Source organism: Perca flavescens, chromosome 14, assembly GCF_004354835.1.
Source record: "Perca flavescens isolate YP-PL-M2 chromosome 14, PFLA_1.0, whole genome shotgun sequence".
NCBI lineage: Eukaryota > Metazoa > Chordata > Actinopteri > Perciformes > Percidae > Perca > Perca flavescens.
Window position 1 is genome coordinate 19,299,734 of NC_041344.1, and position 20,117 is coordinate 19,319,850.

The 20,117-nt window shown below is 41.6% G+C and overlaps 2 protein-coding genes across 3 annotated transcripts; both read left to right on the plus strand.

Moving 5' to 3' along the window:
- Positions 1–245: 245 nt before the first annotated feature.
- Positions 246–9,364, plus strand: matn1 (matrilin 1). Its single transcript, XM_028596865.1, has 11 exons — positions 246–307; positions 4,388–4,536; positions 5,898–6,082; positions 6,180–6,344; positions 6,425–6,647; positions 7,566–7,688; positions 7,798–7,970; positions 8,062–8,293; positions 8,391–8,543; positions 8,639–8,719; positions 8,842–9,364. Exons 1-11 carry the CDS (start codon positions 246–248, stop codon positions 8,889–8,891), a joined length of 1,596 nt encoding a protein of 531 aa, XP_028452666.1. The 3' UTR covers positions 8,892–9,364.
- Positions 9,365–10,413: 1,049 nt separating this feature from the next.
- sesn2 (sestrin 2) lies at positions 10,414–19,857 on the plus strand. Of its 2 annotated transcripts, none has more exons than XM_028597399.1 (11): positions 10,414–11,105; positions 12,422–12,487; positions 13,046–13,234; positions 15,592–15,774; positions 16,881–17,099; positions 17,497–17,629; positions 17,721–17,836; positions 17,992–18,075; positions 18,644–18,750; positions 18,842–18,986; positions 19,205–19,857. In XM_028597399.1, exons 1-11 carry the CDS (start codon positions 10,764–10,766, stop codon positions 19,289–19,291), a joined length of 1,671 nt encoding a protein of 556 aa, XP_028453200.1. In that variant the 5' UTR covers positions 10,414–10,763; the 3' UTR covers positions 19,292–19,857. The 2 variants fall into 2 exon arrangements, with proteins under 2 accessions (XP_028453200.1, XP_028453202.1); XM_028597401.1 differs by lacking the exon at positions 10,414–11,105 and adding an exon at positions 11,403–11,603.
- The last annotated feature ends 260 nt before the right edge of the window (positions 19,858–20,117 follow it).

Consider the following 20,117-nt stretch of genomic DNA (forward strand, 5'->3'; position numbering starts at 1 on the left):
AACACAGTTGTAATAATATAGAATATATCTTCATAGGAGAAGTTATATTTGTTGACAATTACTGTACATTAATAAGCATGTACAGAAAATGTCTTTACAGCCACCTACTGCTACATTATCGTGTGTTATAAACAATTTATGAAATGTTTATATACGGCTTATTAATTAAGGTGGTGGTGATGGACCAGTTACCTTGTGTGCTTATGATCAGTATGTTGATCAGTATGCTTTTGTTGTTAGGCATGATGGTGAGTGATGAGGAGTTCAAGATAATTAAGGCACAAACAGATACTTTACTAAACCCAAGGTAAAATAATGTATAGACTATAATCACCGCCAAGGTTGTATAATTATTATTGAGCTATGTTTGTTTAACCATATATGGTTTCCTCGTGGCCTGGTAGCAAATGTTCCAGGGCCCGGTAACAGTCCACAGCCCTGGGGTTGTGAACCTATGATTCTAATGCGATATTTTGCTTATGTGGCTTCAGGTCTGTCTTTAGGTCTAAAGAGGGCACTGTTTCTTCATTTGAGACAAATGCATGCTGGGAAGTTTTTAACAGCATGTTGGTTTCTCAGACATCCTTCCATCTGGGAATGTGTGGGACAGTCGCTAATCCGATGGAGGAGAAACAGGACAGAGTTGTTTCTAGGGTAGAGGTATCCCAGACAATCACTGATACAGCCCAAATCCTTAATCTGTGTTGCCATCTGCTGTGTTCCAACACTAACTGCACTCTCTGCACTGTTTATTCTTAGTATGCAAGTCAGTTGTGAGGGCTTGTGGAAACCAAATCCCTATATGAAACTCTGCCTCTAAAAAGCTGAAGGCATTTTCTTGAGACTAGAAAAGACGTTTGGTACCATTGTGTCATTTTTGCTCTCAGTGGTGAAAGTAAAACAAATTAGTTTCCTGTCTTAACCCTAGTTACAATTCCTGGTTCGTAGTCCTGCTATATGTAAAGCAAAGTTTGAAGTGAAGTTGGATGATGATGTGGGAGTAGGAGAGGGAACTGTTTGATGAGAGCGAGGAGGAGGTGGCAGGGACCAGGGGAGCAGATAAAGGAGGGGGGGGGACGGAGGAGTGAGGCAATGTGTTAGTCTGGGAACATAGTAGGAGGAGAGCTGAGATGAGCTGTTGCTATGGGAGGAGAAGAGGATGATGGGTGGGCTCTGCCAGCAGGCGTGGGAGGGAGAAGAATATGGGGATGAGGGAGGAGTGTGTTTGTAGCACAGGGGGTTCTGGGATGAACAGAACTGTTGGTTATGTAACTGCTGTATTTGGGGTTTTAATGAACCTCTCTCTTGCTGCTCACTGGCCTCTGAGCTGTTACTGTTGGCAGGAGAAGCGCAGCATAAACACACACGCAAAAACTTCATTTCTCAAACTCGCTTGCATAAAGAAACACACAACACATTCATTTCAGGAATGAAACCCTGAGTGTGAGAAATCTATTCAAACTCAGTGAACTAAAGTTTTAACGCTGGAGTTTAGTTTTATTTGTGTATAGGTGAAGCCTATCACTGTGTGTATCTGTCTCTTGTGTCAGTAAGCACAGTTTCAGCTTTCTTCACATTTGTGTGTCAGTGAGCTTGCATGTGTGGAGGGTTTCATGTAGGTTTAACTTTGTAATTAATTTTTCCAGGACTTCCCTGGTGTGAACAGAGAGTGCTTAGAGCACATGTGTGAGGGCATGTGTGTGTGTGTGTATCTGTAGGCACATATGTGTGTGTGTGCATGTATGTGCATTTGAGAATGTGTAAGCACAGGTATGGGATGCTTCAGTCCAACCCAATTCCACCGTGTCAATATTTATTCAGTATTCTGAGATTTGAAGAAAGGGAACTTGTTTCAATATTTATGGATGTGGTCTTTCCAAACCCTGTGACTGTATACACACACACACATACACACACACACACACACACACACACACACACACACACACACACACACATACACACACACTGCTTTGATACAGTCAAGTAATGGAGTTTATTGATATTAGTGGATAACGTTTATTGATATAACAGATTGAAAGTAATAATGTTGGTTGTGGAACAAAGCTGAAACATGGTTTGGAGATCCTCCAGTGCTTTGGTCCTCCGGTTCAGATGACATTAGGGTGTTGACTTTTAGTTTGTTTTGAAAAGATACAACAAATAGACTTGTGTTGGGTTTGGAGGAACAGGGAACACGAGGCAGAGTGGCTGTAGGAAAACAACAACTTACTGGATAAAATGAATAGATATGCCTGTTCACATGCTGTGTAAACATGAAGACAAACAGTGGAAGGCCCAGATTTGACCGAGATAAAATATCTCACCTCACTATGTTGATAGTAAATATATTTACTGGGAGTTGTGTTATTTGAATGTGGCCTTGTATATAAAAAATGCCTAATGGCATGCAGTGTAGCTGAGATGGAGGAATTTGTTTGTTTTAGACTTGTTTCCATTTACTCTACAGGTCTGGCAGTGCTATTGTGATGAATATACTCAAAATTGAGCTCCCCGCGGTGGTTTGGCTGTTGGCAGTGAAAGAGGACTTACAGGAACATTTCCTTTTTTCAGTTAAAAAGCAAATATGCTGTGTCTTTATATTAGATTTCTATTTTGCTACTAAAAAAGGTTAAGGACGAAGAGAACTGGGGGAGGCGGGGGGGACAGAAAATATCTGAGCTTTTGGGGTTATATTTGCAGAATGTCAATCAACTTGAATTGGTGCTGAGTTAGAAAACCATTAGTGCTAAAAATGATGATATCAATCAACAACAATTTTGATAATCATTAAATCTGCAATCAAGGCTTTTTTATAATTGTTATTTTCTTGGGGGGAGGGGGGGGTTACATTACCTCTGTGTTTGTGTGTTTGTGAATCCACTTTATGTGTGTGTGTTTGCACGAATATGTGTACGTATGTGTCTGTTGTGTCTTCTCTCATCGACACGATAACACACACATACACGCGCACGCACGCATGCACACACACACACACACACACACACACACACACACACACACACACACACACACACACACACACGCAAAATCTGTCTGGCTACTTACTGTACAGCCTGAGCCCAAACTCCTCTTCCCCTCCTAGACTTACCCCCTCAATTGTGGCTTGTTCAGGTTGTGCATGTGGGTGGAGGTGTGTGTGTGTGGAGAAGGAGGTAGGGGTGGTGCAGAGGAATGCAGGATTGGGTTGGGTGGAGTGGGATGTCTGAGCGAAAAGAGGGGTCTCTGTTTAGTGTGTATGTGGAGTCTATAGAGAGATTAAAGACGTGTGTATGTGAGTATTGATGAAGGTGTGTTTTCCTACTGTGTTTACTCCGTTGGGGCCCGCTGCCGACCTGACAGTGGAGAGGGGAGTAATGGGGAAATAGGCGGGAAGAAGAGTCAGGTTGAAATTTTTTTTTATCTGGTTGCAATCAGGGAATCTTTACCTTCTATTTTTATGTTTGTTGTGTGATCTGTTCTTAGTAATTTTGATCTTAAAATATATGTAAGTCAACGCTTTAAAAAGTTCCAAAAATGCAAAGTAGGACGGATAGGAGATGAGATGGATAGGAGAAAATAAACGTAATAAAAGTGACAGAAAAACACAAAACAGTGATGTATAATTCAGGAGCTGAACTGAGCTGAACTTAAGAATCCAGGAATTGGCGTGTATACTTCAAAGTATACAAAAATACATGCCTATGCAAAAATGCACGCACACGCCTCCCAACGTGCAAAGCAGCGGGAACACTGTGGGCTGTGTATGGTGGCTCTCTTTCACTTCCGCACCATAAATGTGTGTTTGCTATACGAGGGAACACGGGGAGAAAAGAGGAATTCATGTTGGTGTTTATTTGAGCTTTGGCCAAATCCAACCTGGGGCGGCTGCACTGGCGCACAGTCTGCACCAAACCCCAGCCGCTCCTGTACCCCCAGCCACACACACACACACTGTACATGCTCAGGTACTTGAGCGAACACACACGCGAACACACACACACACACACACACACACACACACACACACACACACACACACACACACACACACACACACACACACACACACACACACACACACACACACACACACATACCTGTCCATCCTAACCATATCAAGGTGTGTTTGTCTTTCCCTTCCCACCATTTTAGGTCCTCCCAGAGCAGGTATTTCCCTTTTTTACCCACGCACACACACACACTTTTACACACACTTAACTGCAGCTATAGAGGGAGGGGGGGGGGGGTGTCTATGGGCTGAGTGTGTGAAGCACTTGCATTGATAACCTGCAGCTCAGAGTCACTCAGTCTCACTTTGTGGCCATTCCCCTCGCCTGGAACTCCCTTCGACCTGCTCTGTCTCCTTTCTTGCTTCTTACTCTAGGACTGTCTGCGGACACGCTCAGACTCCCGCGTTTACTTGTCACCCCTCGGACGCTGTCACCATGACACCAACCCCGCCGTTGTTCCTGCTGCTACTCAGCCTCATAGGGGCTCAGGCCACCGTGGACGTCCGCACGGCTGCTGCCATGGGTAAGAATGATGACCTTTACCCTTAAAGTTGATTCTAACTCCAGATCTCTGATGGTGTGATACCTGACATAACACTGGTTTTCACTCCTTATCCTTAAAAAAAATTATTCAGAGGACCAAAACCTCAGAAATAGACATTATAACATGATTAAGCTAAGAAAATACTTGACTTTATACATAGGTAACAGCATTTTAGGAATAGAGTCAGAGTTTAGTCTTTCCGTAAATCAGTATAACGGTATGATGTGTTGCATTGCTGTAGAGTTTTATAAATTCCCAGAGGTAACAGAATTGAAGCAGAGGAATGGAAAAAGTCAAGTATTTATTTAGCTTAATCATAATTTGCATTGAAATTGGTCTGGATAATTGCAAAAGAATAAAATTTCACAGTTATATTATTTATATATTTTCCAGTGTCTTTGGGCATTTATTGATTTGGAGTGATTAGTCAGCCAGTGTTAAAGACAGCAGTGGTTATTGTGTTGTTGTTGGTGGTTGGATGGTGTACGTGCACAGTTTGGACGATGGTGTGTGGCAGTTGGTACGCTGTGCATATGTGTGTGATGTAGAAGTTGGTGGGAGGAAAAACTGAAGGGAGGGAGAGAGGTGAAGGGTGAGAAGGGAGATCAGTGATGTTAAACAAACACTGGACGTTTCAGTGATTAATTTAACGTGGCCTAAAATGCCTAGACCCTCACTGACAATCCAACACATCCTCCCTGATGCAAACAGCTTTATTACTGTTATTTCTACTACCAGACACTATCATAAAAACAGTTTTCTGTATTTCGCACACACTCATAAGGTAGCTCCATCGGGTGTTTGCAGCTACAGTTGCAGCTTACCAGGTACAGCTTTTTCAGCAGAAATGTTTGCATCAATATAATGAAACTCTTATCTCAAGATACACTTTTTTTCTGAGTTTTCAACCACATCTTACCCTCTTCCTGATTTTGTTCAGTTGTCATTCTAATACTAATTTATGAATACTATTATCTAAGGTCTAAGAGGTCATTTTTAATATATTTAAAGTAGGCGTCTTCTCATTTGATCTTTCTCTGTCCATCATCTTTGGGGTTTTTTGCCAAGCATTTCTCCATCTCTCCCTCCACCCTTGCCACTCTCTACCCGTTGCCTCCCTGCATCCTATTTTTCTGTTTCCTCCGACTTTCTCACCAGCCTCTATCCCCTCCCTTCTCCTCTCAATACCTCCATTCTCCCCATGCTCCTTCCCCCCCCCTTTCTTCCTTCTTCATCAATTTAATTTCTTTATCAATCTACATGTGTGAATCATTTTGTGGATGCACATTTGTTATGCAAACTTTTACATCATAATCTCCTTTCTGTCCTTTCATGTGTAGCGGCAGGTTTGTGCAAAACTCGTCCCACAGACATTGTGTTCATCATCGACAGCAGTCGGAGCGTTCGCCCTTCTGAGTTTGAGCAGGTCAAGGTCTTCCTGGCTAAGGTCATCGAGGGGCTGGATATTGGACCCAATGCCACCCGTGTGGGAGTTGTCAACTACGCCAGCCGCGTCAAGAACGAGGTATGGTGCTCAGCTATCCTAAACTAGGGCTGAGCAAAGTTTTTATTGATTGGTTAAACTATTTAACATCACTGACCTTGCTATCATGCAATTGCAGGTGTCTCTGAAGACATACCGCACCAAAGCCGGGCTAATTAAGGCTGTGACCAAGATCGAGCCCCTGTCCACTGGAACAATGACTGGTCTGGCCATCCAGTTTGCCCTGAATGTGGCCTTCAGTGAGGGCGAGGGCGCTCGTGTCAAATCTCCTGATATCAGCAAGGTCAGACACCCATTTACATGCATTTACACATGCTGATCAATATATTCTGTCATTATGATCATAATGTTTTTTTTTCATAGGTTGCCATTATTGTGACAGACGGGCGTCCCCAGGATAACGTGAAAGATGTGGCTCAACGTGCACGGGATGCCGGTATTGAGATTTTCGCCATCGGTGTGGGACGTGTGGACATGAGCACTCTGAAGCAGATGGCCAGTGAATCTCTGGATGACCACGTGGACTACGTGGAGAGCTACAGCGTCATCGAGAAGCTCACCAAGAAGTTCAAGGAGGCCTTCTGTGGTAAGACGGGAGGAGGACGTGGGAGAAGAAGAAAGAAAGATGAGGGCTTTATTGTTTCAAATTAGAGGGATACATGCAGAAAACAGGGATTATAGTCGTGAGTGATGGAAATAGACAAAGAGGGTTGAAAAGAATTACTGTCAGGACAGGTCATCATCATCACTCACTCATCACTGTGGAGAGAGCTGTCTGCTGGCCGCCCTATACTGAGGGTAAGGTGTCAGGACTGTCATCTTTTCATTCCTATATGTTGTTCCCTCCTTTTGTCCTCAACACGACTTGAATTTAACCGTTCAAACTCATTAACAACTCTCCCACTGCACGAGGGCATTAGGGCAGGAACAACCGTAAAGGAAGTAAATTTGCTCCTGTTCTTCAGTCAACTCTCACGTAACCGAGAGGCGAGACTCTATCTGTAATTACCGATCCATTAGTGACAATCATTAAACACCTAATTAGCGATGCCCTTTGGCTCTCCCAGTCTGCGACAGTGTTGACTGCTGCCTGCCGCTTACTTTGCAGCAGCCACTCTCGCTGCAGATGTTTCGTCCAAGGGCAGAGCTGCATGATCGCAGTGTTGGATTGTTATTGGACGAGCCTGTGCCTCACATTTAGAAACAGACAAACGGATCTTGTGTATTTAAGGCTACTCCAATCTTTTCCACCTGTTTGTTTTTAAGGATTCACTGGATTTGTGCATCATCCATGCATATTCAAAACTGTTGGCTGCAGGTCCCAGTGGATCCTTAAAAATGTATGCTAGATTTTTCCGTTTTCAAACTGACATAGTTTCATTCTCTCCTCCTAACTCCAACCCCCCCACCTGACCCCCGCCCCACCTCTGTGTGTGTGTGTGTGTGTGTGTGTGCGCCTCAACATATATTCTACTGTGTGTTCTGCACACACACACACACACAGTGTCGGACCTGTGTGCCACCGGGGATCATGACTGTGAGCAGGTATGCATCAGCTCCCCCGGATCATTCAAGTGTGCCTGCAAAGATGGCTTTACCCTCATGGACAATGGTCGCAGCTGCAGTGGTGAGTGCGTGTGTGTGTGTTTGTGTGTATGTATGAAAGTATTTGTCCAAGTGCGACCACTGTGCTACCAGAGTAACGTGCCCCCTCGTTGTGTGTCTGACATTACCAGCTTGCAGCAACTCTGCGACAGATGTGGTGTTCCTGATCGACGGCTCTAAGAGCGTGCGTCCTGAGAACTTTGAGCTGGTCAAGAAGTGGATCAACCAGATCGTCGACAAACTGGATGTTTCTGAGAGCAAGGCTCACGTTGGACTGGTTCAGTACTCCAGCTCAGTCAGACAGGCACGTGTCTGTGTTTAGCATTTTAGTGTCACCTCATTATCCACCTCCTTCTCTACTGTATCAACGTCATGTTTTTGTCTCCCTCCCGCAGGAGTTCCCCCTGGGCCGCTACAACAACAAGAAAGACCTGAAGGACGCTGTGAAGAAGATGGCCTACATGGAGAGGGGAACCATGACAGGCCAGGCTCTCCACTATATGGCAGACAACAGCTTCAGCGCCGGTCAGGGCGCCCGGCCTGGAGTAGCCAAGGTGGGCATCGTCTTCACTGACGGACGCAGCCAGGACTACATCGGAGATGCCGCCAAGAAGACCAAGGAGCACGGTGAGAGAGTACTTCTTAATGCACGGGTGTAGTATAAGCATACAAAGCCTACTTTTACCAGTCAGATGAAGGAAACCTGTGTATGTTTATGTTACAGGTTTCAAGATGTACGCTGTTGGAGTGGGCAATGCAGTGGAGGATGAGCTGAAAGAAATTGCCTCTGAGCCCACTGGAGAGCACTACTTTTACACTGCTGACTTCAAGGCTATGACCCAGATCGCCAAGAAGCTGCAGATTAACATCTGTCAAGGTCACACATCATGATTATATACGAACATTAATACTTATTATTTCACTACACGTACTGGTACAATAACTCAGAACTTGTGCTTTCTGTTCCCACAGAGGAGGACCCCTGCGAATGCGACTCCCTCGTGAAGTTCCAAAAGAAAGTAGAAGAGGCCCTACAGGCACTAACAAAAAAATATATCCTTTACAATGGGTGAAACGGTGTGAGAATATGATGTTGGGAGAGAGCGCTTTAATGTTGTTATCATATTTTCTGTCTTGTTTTTCTCCATAATTGCTGTCCTTGACGAAAATCGTACTAGACAGTATGTCGAAGAGGATTGCCTTGCTGGAGAACAAGATCGTCTGAGGACTCACATCCCACTCTTTCATATACATCCACACACACACACCCACGTACACACACAAATACACACAAACAAATTTTACTTCCTGTAAAATACTAAGGAGGAACCCGTGTGTGTGAACCCTGACCTCTGCTTGTATCCTGAGCTCTGCCCCCTCCTCTCTCGGTCTTACCTCTTCCACCCGTGGGTCTCCTGGGACACGAAGCGCCGGTTGCCATGGGGACCATGCCTTTGGGTGTGCTCTGAAGGTCATCTTCTATAGACAGCCTGTGTGTTTGTTAATAAAAGTCTTCCCTCATAGGGAAACGGTGACGGTACACTGAAGGGTTTTCCTTTGTTGCTGCCACAATTTTGAATTCTCCCAAACCCCACAGTCTGTGTCTCTAAACGGAGCAGCACATCACCCTCACTTGTTTGTCTGTTTCTGTCTTTTTCCTTCTCTCTTCTCTCATATCTTAAGGCTTCAAATTTCTTCTCTTAGCCCCACACCTATCATATATTATATATGGTATAAATATATATATACAGGTAAATTAATATAAGATATATGTCTGATAATAAGGGTACACCATTGATGTTTTTTATTTTCCTAAATAAAGGTGATTCAGGAAGTAAATATTATAAATTGTGAAACTATTGTATGCACTCACAGACACAAAGCAATTCTCACTTTTACACAGTTTTAGTTAATTAAATATAAATAATATAAAAAATTAACAGAATATTCCAATGGCTCCAAAATGTGGGCTCCAAGGACCACAAGGGCTTAACAGGTATTTCAAATAAAATGTAGAACCCAAAGATCTCCAAAACTTTAACGTAATTCTGCATTGGGTCTTTGAAGTAGTGAAATTCATCCTAAATGGCAGTGATCAGGACCAAAGTAGGATCCATACTCTAGTGTGATTTTTCCCTGTCAAGAAAAGGTTTACTCCTGCATTAGAGTGCAGCCATGGAAGTAATCAGTAAACAGTAAATTATCCAATTTAAGACATTGCCTTAGGCTCTGGTAAGTATGATAGGCATTTTTCATTAGTGTTGACATTTTATAGACTACATAATAATTGATCAATTAAAAGATTAATGAGCAATACTACCTTTGCTAGTAGTAGTCATGTAAACTAGTATTTTTTTGAAAACTGCAAACAGGTTTATGTACATGTTTTATATATTTTCATTATTGTATTTATTATTTATCAATTTATTCTTTATATATTCTATCTTCTTTATATATATTCTATCTTTATTTAGTTTTAGCATAGCATTTAGTAACATTTAACTCAAGCATTTAAATACAGAAGGGCAGAGGTCACAAAAAGCTAAATAAGAGTTAAATCCGCAACAAATTATAGAAGGGTATGCCAGAAACAAGCACACTCCTCATAATACATAAATAATTAAAAGTTTAGTTGAATGGTGCAGAAATAGAAACACAAACATTTTTTAAAGTAATGCAGTAGTGCAGTATAATTAAGTGCACCCTGGAGTGCAGTTCATCAGTGAAAAATTTCAGGCACGTCACAATGACGTTGCATAAGAGGAAAAAAAAAAAAACTCCGGAACTCAGGAGAGCTGAACTAAACTAGATAGCTTAACGAGCCAACAACAATAACCGGTAGACCTTATTTACGGTCAGGCAGCCGGGTGTGTAAAAGAGAGAGCTTTGAAGGTGGTCCGTCTGTGATAATGATTGGTGGAACACAAGCAACTAACACCTCCTGTATCCGGCACTTACGAAAACCAACGTTTGCATCAAGCGGACGTTTAACGTTAGGCCAATACTTCAGCTAACAGTAGCTAGCGGGAACGTTAGGTAACTCTCAACCCAGGTACTTGAGGAGTCACTCCGATGTGCTTCGGGACCAATACGAGAGATGGCCAGTAATCCTGCGGCAGGCTTTACCTGCCATGCTAACGGAGAAAGCACACCAGGACGAGGGTCCAGTTCTGGCCGCTCACGTCGCTATCGGTGCGAGTCAGAGTCCGATGTTGGCCCGACTGACAAAAGCTTAGCACGGCTGTGTAGCAGGGACGAAGAGGAGCGAGCAGCGGCTCTGGAGGAGCTCAGCCGCGGGGTTCTGTTGTGTTTAGAACTGGACCGGTCCGGTTCGGCACAGCTGAGTAAACAAACACTCCTTCTTCTGCTTCGGCTGTCCCGGTCGTGTCCACTGCAGGGGGTTCGGGAGAGAGCAACCGAGCTGCTGCGAACCGCAGAGGTAATGTTGCCATACTATTGAGTTTTCTGCTTCATAATGTCTGCAGACCAGAGGGAAAAACAATAATTCAACAGCAATACGGGGCACAAATTCCCAGCCACAAATATTGCTTAGCTAATTGCTTCTTATCATTAATTCCAAGATTACGTGAATGATTGATTTAATAGTCGTATGATAACTTTGAAGCTGGTCAGTCACAGTTATCAGCTGATTACCACTTTCTATCAGATTGCTGGATATTTCATCAGACGTTGAACTGGAGAGGTGATGCAAGACTCTGCTGCTGTGTGTCTGTGCACAAACAACAAGCAGGCCGGACACGCCCCCTCCCGGTGCCCTGAAAAACACATCGGACACACCCCCCGAGACTTTTCACAGTCCACTGTAGCTTCTAAAGTCAGGCTGCGTTTGACGCATTTTCGGTTCATGTGTCTTCCCTGTTGGAAGTAACAAGCGTAGACTTGCGGTATTCTGCTGCCAGGCCTTCCAATGATGTCTGTGAGTTTAACGCATGGTTTGGTTACAGATTTTATGAACTGCCTGCGAGTTATGAAACGGGCCAGTTACAGTACAGCTATAGTCTAACTACGTCTAGTCAAGGTTGAAGGTTGAAACTGTGTGCAGATTTTCTAATTTATCTTTAAATAATCTTCCTTATATGTATGGCGTCCGTATTATTATTCTGATTCTATATTCATGTTCTTGTCTGTTGCAGTACTTTGCTTTATTGTTTTTAATACCTTGTATGTATGCACCAATCCCCAAGGCACATTCCTTGTGTGTGTTGGCAATAACTCCGATTCTGAAGTGTTTAAAAAGGGAACACCTACTGTTGATTCATTAACAATCCAACCTTTTAGTTGTTTGCTCAACACGTTTTTTTTAAAAACTTTGATATCACATACCGGTAATGTATACGATTTTAGACATTTCAATGTAAAGCTCAAACAATAAGGCAAGATCAGCAGAAAAATAATCAGGAACTATTTTGATGATTGATTTGTTTGTTACTTTTCAAGCAAAAATGCCAAACACTCGGTAGTTCCAGCTTCTCAGTTGTGAGATTTTGCTGCTTCTTTGTCTCATGTGATAGTAAACTCCATATATTTACCTTTTGGACTATTGATCAGACCAATCAAGCAATTTGATAACATTATCCTAAGCTTTGGGAAATTGTGACAAGCATTTTTCACTATTGTCTAACATTTAATACAGTAGTTCAAGTGATTAATCAAGAAGATAATTGTCAGATTATTCAGAAATTAAATTAGTCGTCATTCCACTGTATAATTAACCCTCTGTGTCTTCCTTCTTAGGAACAAGGAGTTGAAGTACCTCGGGCTCTGGCCTCAGGTCCAAGCTCCTTTATTCCTGCAAAAGAGGTGTGTGTGGCTTGTTTTTAAAAGTACATATATTTGCTCCATTAATAAAGATATCAACTGTTATATTTGATTTCCAAATGAAAACTCTTGTTTAAATTGTCTTCCAGATTTATGTTTGTAAAATGTTTTGAAGTGTGAAATCCCAAAATGAATCCCATGAGCCATGGAGCAGTGTAAAACACTGATCACCAGACTTTTACTTTACCATATATTTATTGTTAAAACTATTCATATTAGAGATATTGTTTCCCAAGTGGATTTCAGTGTGGCTCACATCAAGTATAAGCAGTGTAATAACTGTTAATAATAAGTGTAGCTAACTATTCTGCCGCAGTACTGAAGTGCCTGTTGCTTCCATAGACTGTTAATATTAATAATTATAGTCAATGGTTGCTTCTTATAATAGAGAGAAGCAACTTCCAAGATATGTTGCAAAAGCTGATGACTAAAGATGCTGATTTCATATGTGACTCACTGTCTTCTAGGCAGCTTATTTCCGTCTGTAAGAGAAACATTTTACAGTTGTCAATTGTATTTTGTCTTGCTTTTTCTCTTCAGATATTGAAACAAGGGCTGGACCAGGACATCCTTATCGAATCTTTCCTTTCATTGGGTCGTGTGGACCACATCACCATGGTGATGGCGTTGCACCCTGCATACCTCAGCTGCTTCCTGAGGACCCAGCATGCTTTGTTAGAGATGGACGGCCCCTTGCCCCGTCACTGGAGACATTACATTGCTGTTATGGTAAGAAAACCACAATATATGAATATAAAAATATAAAATACAATATAGGATTGTTACTAGTGACACCTATCCGAGCTCTCAGATCAACGTTAGTAAGAGCCACATGTACACTCCTGAATGTAAAACTTTACCTTTATCTTAAAGAGACACAATAAAAAAAAAAGCCATTCAAATCAAGATCCGAAACTGCTGTTGACTATTTTGCAGTTGACTGAATATAAAATTGAGTCCGCATTTTCCAAAGGGTTCCTTGCGAGGAATGCGAGCTTGAGTAGTTCAGGTTGTGTGATGACTCAGTTTCTTGATTCTCCCTGTAAGACCAACATACATGACAAAAGTACACTACAGCAGACTTTAATAAATGGTAATAAATCAAATTTGTAGGAGCAGCACATTTTAATTAATGAAAATACTGTGGTCGGCAAAATCTCTGGTATTAATAGATGGTCTATTTTCTGAGTGCATGAATGGAGGACATTTGGCAATAGCATGTCTTCCTAAATGTAACCAACACAGTCAGCTCCCAATGAGATTGTAATCATTTTTTAACTATATCTATCTATTTAACTAAATATAGCTGGATAGCTTGTAAAGAACTAAGCTCGGTAAGTCAACAAAACAAAATGGTAGAGTTCCGAATGAGATGCAACTGTATATTGTTGCATTGATTGGTATATTGCTCTATTTGCTGTTTACAATGTAGATCTACACTCAACCATTATAGGGTTATATTAATAATTATAGGTAAATGACAGTAATATTAATGCACATTAAAATTGTCCTTTATTATAAACCGACTATATTGTCGTTGTTAAGATTTCCCAATAGGGTGTGCTGAATTAAATGCTGCAAGAAATGACACTGCAGGTTAAATCAGAACGTCAAAAAAAGTGATTACTTTCTGATCTAATTCATAAGCCTATGATAAGTGTTTAAGCGATAGCAATTCTGTGTTTGTATTGTGTTTATTTACAGCTATATTCTATTCTTTTTCTGTAAAATGAGGCAGCAATGAGAACAGCTATAAATGCTCTAAAGCCTGTAATTGGTCTGTGAAAGGCCATAGGAAGTGTGAGTCGATCCTTTCAATGCTCTCACTAGATATTGCGCAACTAATAGCCTAAACATTCAAAGTAATGGCAGACTCTGCAGCTATTAGTTTCACTTTTTGTGCCAAAGTGTTTTTCTTTCTTTTTACACACACACCTACTGTCTATATTTGGCTTTATGGGGATACCATTTTTCTTGCCTCCACTAGTAGTTGGACAAAACCAGTATTGCAGTTATACAGTTATATTAATATCGCTGTAATGCTGTTTCCACTGCAGCTGACTGCTTTTACAGTCCCTGTCAGTTCAGCTGTAGTGACCATTTAATAAATGCCTTTTAGACCGGTTCATGGGCTGAAGCAGCCCTTGTAGTGAAGTGATCTCACTACACTTCAGCTTTTCTATATTTCCAGCAGAACCTCTCACAGTGCCATAGCTGGGTGCAAACGGCTGCAGCTATTAACATTAATGGAGCTACGCTATAAGTTCGATTTATATGTGACAGTTAATGTAGCAAGCACTGACAGTAATGATTATTGTCAGCCCTTGAGCCTTATCGAACCGTGATCAAACTTGTTCTTTTTCTTTTCTTTTTTGCTGGAGCTGTGAAAACACTTGACAGACAATTGTTAAAGCTAAATATGTTAAACAGTTTATTCTCTTATTTTTAAAGACATCGTACACTATAACTTTTTTACACACCTTGAGCCAGATGTTTATATGTGATATTAAGATGATGTCAATACATTCAAGGCATGTCTCTTTGCTGTCGAAACAGGACCATTTAAGGAACTAAAATGTATAAAAATAATTCTGTAGCTATCTCAATCAATAGTTGTAGGTACATTTAAAGGTTACAGTGGTTACTCTTGACCATTGGAGAAAAATGCAAAATTTTGAAAGTGATAGAAAAGTCAGGAAATAAGATAGTTTTAGGTTGTAGGAACCTAAAAACCTGTTTTACTAAGGAGAAAGATGACCGATGCAAAACAAACTTAGTTGGCAGGTCATTCTCTGCTTGAGGGTTATCCAGCTACTGTATCATAGCGAGCCACTAACAGGGTCTGCCAAAGACTGCTATCCTCTCATAAACATTTAATGACTCTAATCACTCATATATTCCTCACATTAGCCGCCCTTTCACTTCAGAAATGCCAGTCATTAGACTCAAAATTATCTACTGGTGGAGATATTTATATTAATGAGCATAGGCAATTCTTATGCATTATGTAGCCTTTGCCATACACAGACCAGTAATTGAGCTTTGTTTTTAATGGATGGGGTACCATGTTGGATTATGTTCCACAGGCTGCAGCTCGACACCAGTGCTCTTACCAGGTGCAGCAGCACAGCGCAGGCTTTCTAGAGGCTGGAGGGGAGGAGAGCTGGCTGAGTGGCCTCGAGCACGCTCCCACCAAACTCCGCAGCCTGCAAACACTCAACAAGCTGCTGGCACACAGACCCTGGCTCATCACACAGCAGCACATACAGGTCAGACACATCGCTCACTCACTCTTTTGCTCTGAGTCTTTCAGCATATACTAGTAATATGATTTAATACATTGGATTTTTGACTTTGGCTGTTGTCTGAATTTACTCGCTCACTATATGTATGTATGTATGTATGTACAGTACAGGCCAAAAGTTTGGGCACACCTTCTCATTCAATGCGTTTCCTTTTTATTTTCATGACTTTAAATTGTAGATTCTCACTGAAGGCATCAAAACTATGAATGAACACATGTGGAATTATGTACTTAACAAAAAAGTGTGAAATAACTGAAAACATGTCTTATATTTTAGATTCTTCAAAGTAGCCACCCTTTGCGTTTTTATTAATAAGGGAAAAAATTCCACTAATTAACCCTGACAAAGCCCACCTGTGAAGTGAAAACCATTTCAGGTGACGCTCATTGAGAGAACACCAAGGGTTTGCAGAGTTATCAAAAAAAGCAAAGGGAGGCTACTTTGAATAATCTAAAATATAAGACATGTTTTCAGTTATTTCACACTTTTTTGTTAAGTACATAATTCCATATGTGTTCATTCATAGTTTTGATGCCTTCAGTGAGAATCTACAATGTAAATAGTCATGAAAATAAAGAAACCCATTGAATGAGAAGGTGTGTCCAAACTTTTGGCCTGTACCGTGTACTGTGTATGTATGTATGTATGTATGTATGTATGTATGTATGTATATATGTATGTATGTATGTATGTATGTATGTATGTATATATATAAAATTGACTGTTGAATTACAGTAGAATATTATAATATTCTACTGTAATTCAACAGTCCATTAATAAATGACTTTTATGATGCTATTTGAGGCTTTCCTTTATGTTTTGTCATATTGAATTGCACCATGTTGTCAGGTGTTAGTTTCATCCATCTTTGTTTGTCGCAACTTAACAACAGTAAGAGTCTACAGCCATGCTAGCGGCTTTGTGAGGCAATAGTGTAGGTCATAGCGGTGCACAGCTAAATGCTAACATCAGCATGACAATGGTGGTGTTTAACGGTAAGGTAAGGTATAATGTTTATAATGTTCACCATCTTAGTTTACTTACCCAACACCTGCCCCTCTGCCCTGCAGGAGCTGGTGTGTCCCGGTGCAGAGCCTCGCTGGTCATTCGCTGAGCTCATCCATGCTGTGGTCCTGATGGCACATGCTCACTCACTCTGCTCTTTTGTGTGGGGCTGCAGCATAAACCCTGAACCCGACCACATTGGAGGTTATACCTTCCAACTCCCATCACCCAGTCACCTTCCTCGTTGCCCCCATAGCCCTGCTCATGAGGACGGCAGGCAAGAGGTAAGTCAAGCAGGAATTTTCCCCCTCAGGTCTGACAGGTCTAAAATTCACAATGTCAACAGGAGAAGTACAAAGTAGTCTTTGATACTTTCCAGCTTTGTTTCACCAGTCACACCAGTTAAGTAAAAGTAGAAGACAAGGCATACTCCATGTTGTTGAATTACTGTTTAAAAAAACAAAGTTCTAAATATATTCCTCAAAGGTCCTATGACATGCTACTTTTGGATGCTTAGTGGTCCCCTAATACTGTATCTGAAGTCTCTTTCCTGAAATTCAGCTTTGGTGCAGAATTACAGCCACTAAAGCCAGTCCCACAATGAGCTTTCCTTAGGATGTGCCATTTCTGTGTCTGTAGCTTTTAGCCCGACTCTCTCTTTTTTTTTTTTATCTTCTCCAGTTGGTTGACGGAGTGATGGAGGTGGAGGTGTTGATGCAGAGGATGGTGGCGCTGCAGCAGCAGGAGGAGGAGTGCACACAGGAGGAGATGGTCACTCGCTTTGAGAGGGAGAGGAGCGAGAGCATTCCAACCGGTACAAACCTTGTTTATCCTATGCGTCACTCTGTCATTTACTTGGTTGACATTTGTTTACTCACTATTTCCTCTTTGTCGTGTTCGTTTAGCGGTGGTGCGGGGAGCACCACCTGACCTGGTGCTGCGTCTGGTGGAGGAGCCAGAGTTCAGATATGAGGACTTTGCCCCCAAAGGAGAGCAGTCACCACCCACCATGAGAGCCCAGGTAGTTTGGAGCATTTCTGGTTGTTTAAGTTGAAGTTGGTTATATTTTTGCAGATTAGGAGACCCATTCCCAAATACAGTATAAAGGGCCTGTTAACTGCTTGTGCTAAATTGCATAGACCTGGGTTTGTTGAGGTTGGTATCTGATGTGTGCAGGACTATTCATGGGAGGACCACGGCTTCTCTCTGGTCAACAGACTACTGCCAGACATGGGCCAGCTCCTGGATGAAAAATTCCAGGTACCCTCACCTTTAACCTTATAGAAGTACAAGAAGCTAATTGGTAATAAATAACAATTAGCTGATTAAAAAGTTCACAAGACTGCTGTGCGGATAACATGGCCGGTTTATCTCCTCCAGGCAGTTGCACAATGTTAAGTAACTAAAACCAAGGTCTGAAGGAGATAATGTGGACATACATGCTTGTTTACACACTTTCAATGAAACCACTTCGTGTCAGGAAAGCAAGTGGTTGGTGACTACATGTGTATAGGAGAACAGTGGTTCCTAACCTGGGGATTGCAACATAATGATCTTTTCTCTAATGTTTGGGTTGTTCAGTGAGTGAAATACTAGACGGTTTTTATATTCAACCATCTGAAAAGGTAAAATGACTCTTGTTGCTTTGTATTAAGGGGTCGCAAGCAAAAAAAACGCAAAAGGTTGGGATAGAAGGTCATTGAAGATGCATAGTTGTCTACACCCTACACAACTCGGCAAAGAGATCAGCAGGGCACACTGGGAAATAAATATGACCAAATATTGCCCAGAGATTGACCATATTATGGGATGAACTGTGTTTTTGCAGGTCGTAAGCAACTTGACCTACAACAGGATGGCCATGCATGACGGTGTTGACACTCACACTCTGAGAAAAGCTCTGTGGAACTACATCCACTGTCTGTACGGGATACGGTCAGTAACACCCACGACGCACAACAAAATTTTAAGTTGGGTTTTGTCTCTGCTGTGTAACTAGCTTTTTATAATTTCATCACCTGTGCAGCTACGATGATTACGACTACGGCAGTGTGAATGTGCTGTTAGAGCGCTCTCTGAAGGTCTTTGTTAAAACCATGGCGTGTCACCCCGAGCAGACCACAGCACGTATTTACCACGCCTTCTGGAGACACTTCAGACACTCGGAAAAGGTATGAATGAGTTCAAACATGCACCTGACCCAGCCTCTTCAGCCACAAAGAATTAATCATTTGACATTTCAACACGTCGTCTTCTTTGGTACCTTCTCAACAAAGAATGAATATTTGACATTTCAGCGTGTCCTCTCTTTTTTTTTTTTTTTTCAGGACTTGAAAGTGTGTCACCTAGTAATGACATGCTTTTTTTTTTTTTTTTTTTTTTTTTGCAGGTTCATGCAAACCTAATAGTGATGGAAGCCCGGCTACAAGCAGCCCTTCTTTATACCTTACGGGCCATCACACACTACATGAGATGACACTCTCTCACACACGTTTTTTTTGCAGATGTCACGCCAGCTGTGACGTACCACACACACACACACACACACACAAACATGCACGCACACACACACACACACACACACACACACACACACACACACACACACACACTACAGTGAATGTTTGTATATGCATATCTTATGTTTCAGTGTTAATGTTTTGATGCTGCTTTGCGACTGGGATATCTGATATTTAAAGTTTGTTACTTTTTTTGCACTGAAGTTTATCAGGTTTTGTTTCCCCCACTTGAGCCTCAAGTGTTGTTCTTGCACGTTTCTGTCACACATAGACATATCTACATGCTACATACCAGGAATCTAATTTGGTGTGGTATAACTAAATCATCATCATTATGTGATCAGTGTTTGACATTTCTATTCAGGGTAACTATCTGTCACCCACAGACAACTGCTGTTCACCACATCATGACTACTCAGGCCTCAGCCTCTGTCTGCAGCACACAGAGGCTGAGATCATAAAATGAAAAAATAACTTGTATTTTTGTATACAATAAAAACTACCTACTTTATCAAAATTAAAACAGTGTGTTGTGTATGGACATCATTTTCTAACAAAAACAATGCGACAAAACATGACTTGCATAACATTATTACATTTTTTATATTTTATAATCTTAAGAAACTCAAGGACAGCTCGCAAATACTTCTGGATGTGTTGCAGCAGGAGTTCCATTGACACGCCACAAGATGGAGACAAAGACTTAAAGAAACATGAAAAGTCACTACAGTTCACTTTGCGAAGTCACTCTTCGAGATGAATAATAGTGACAATACCCGGTTC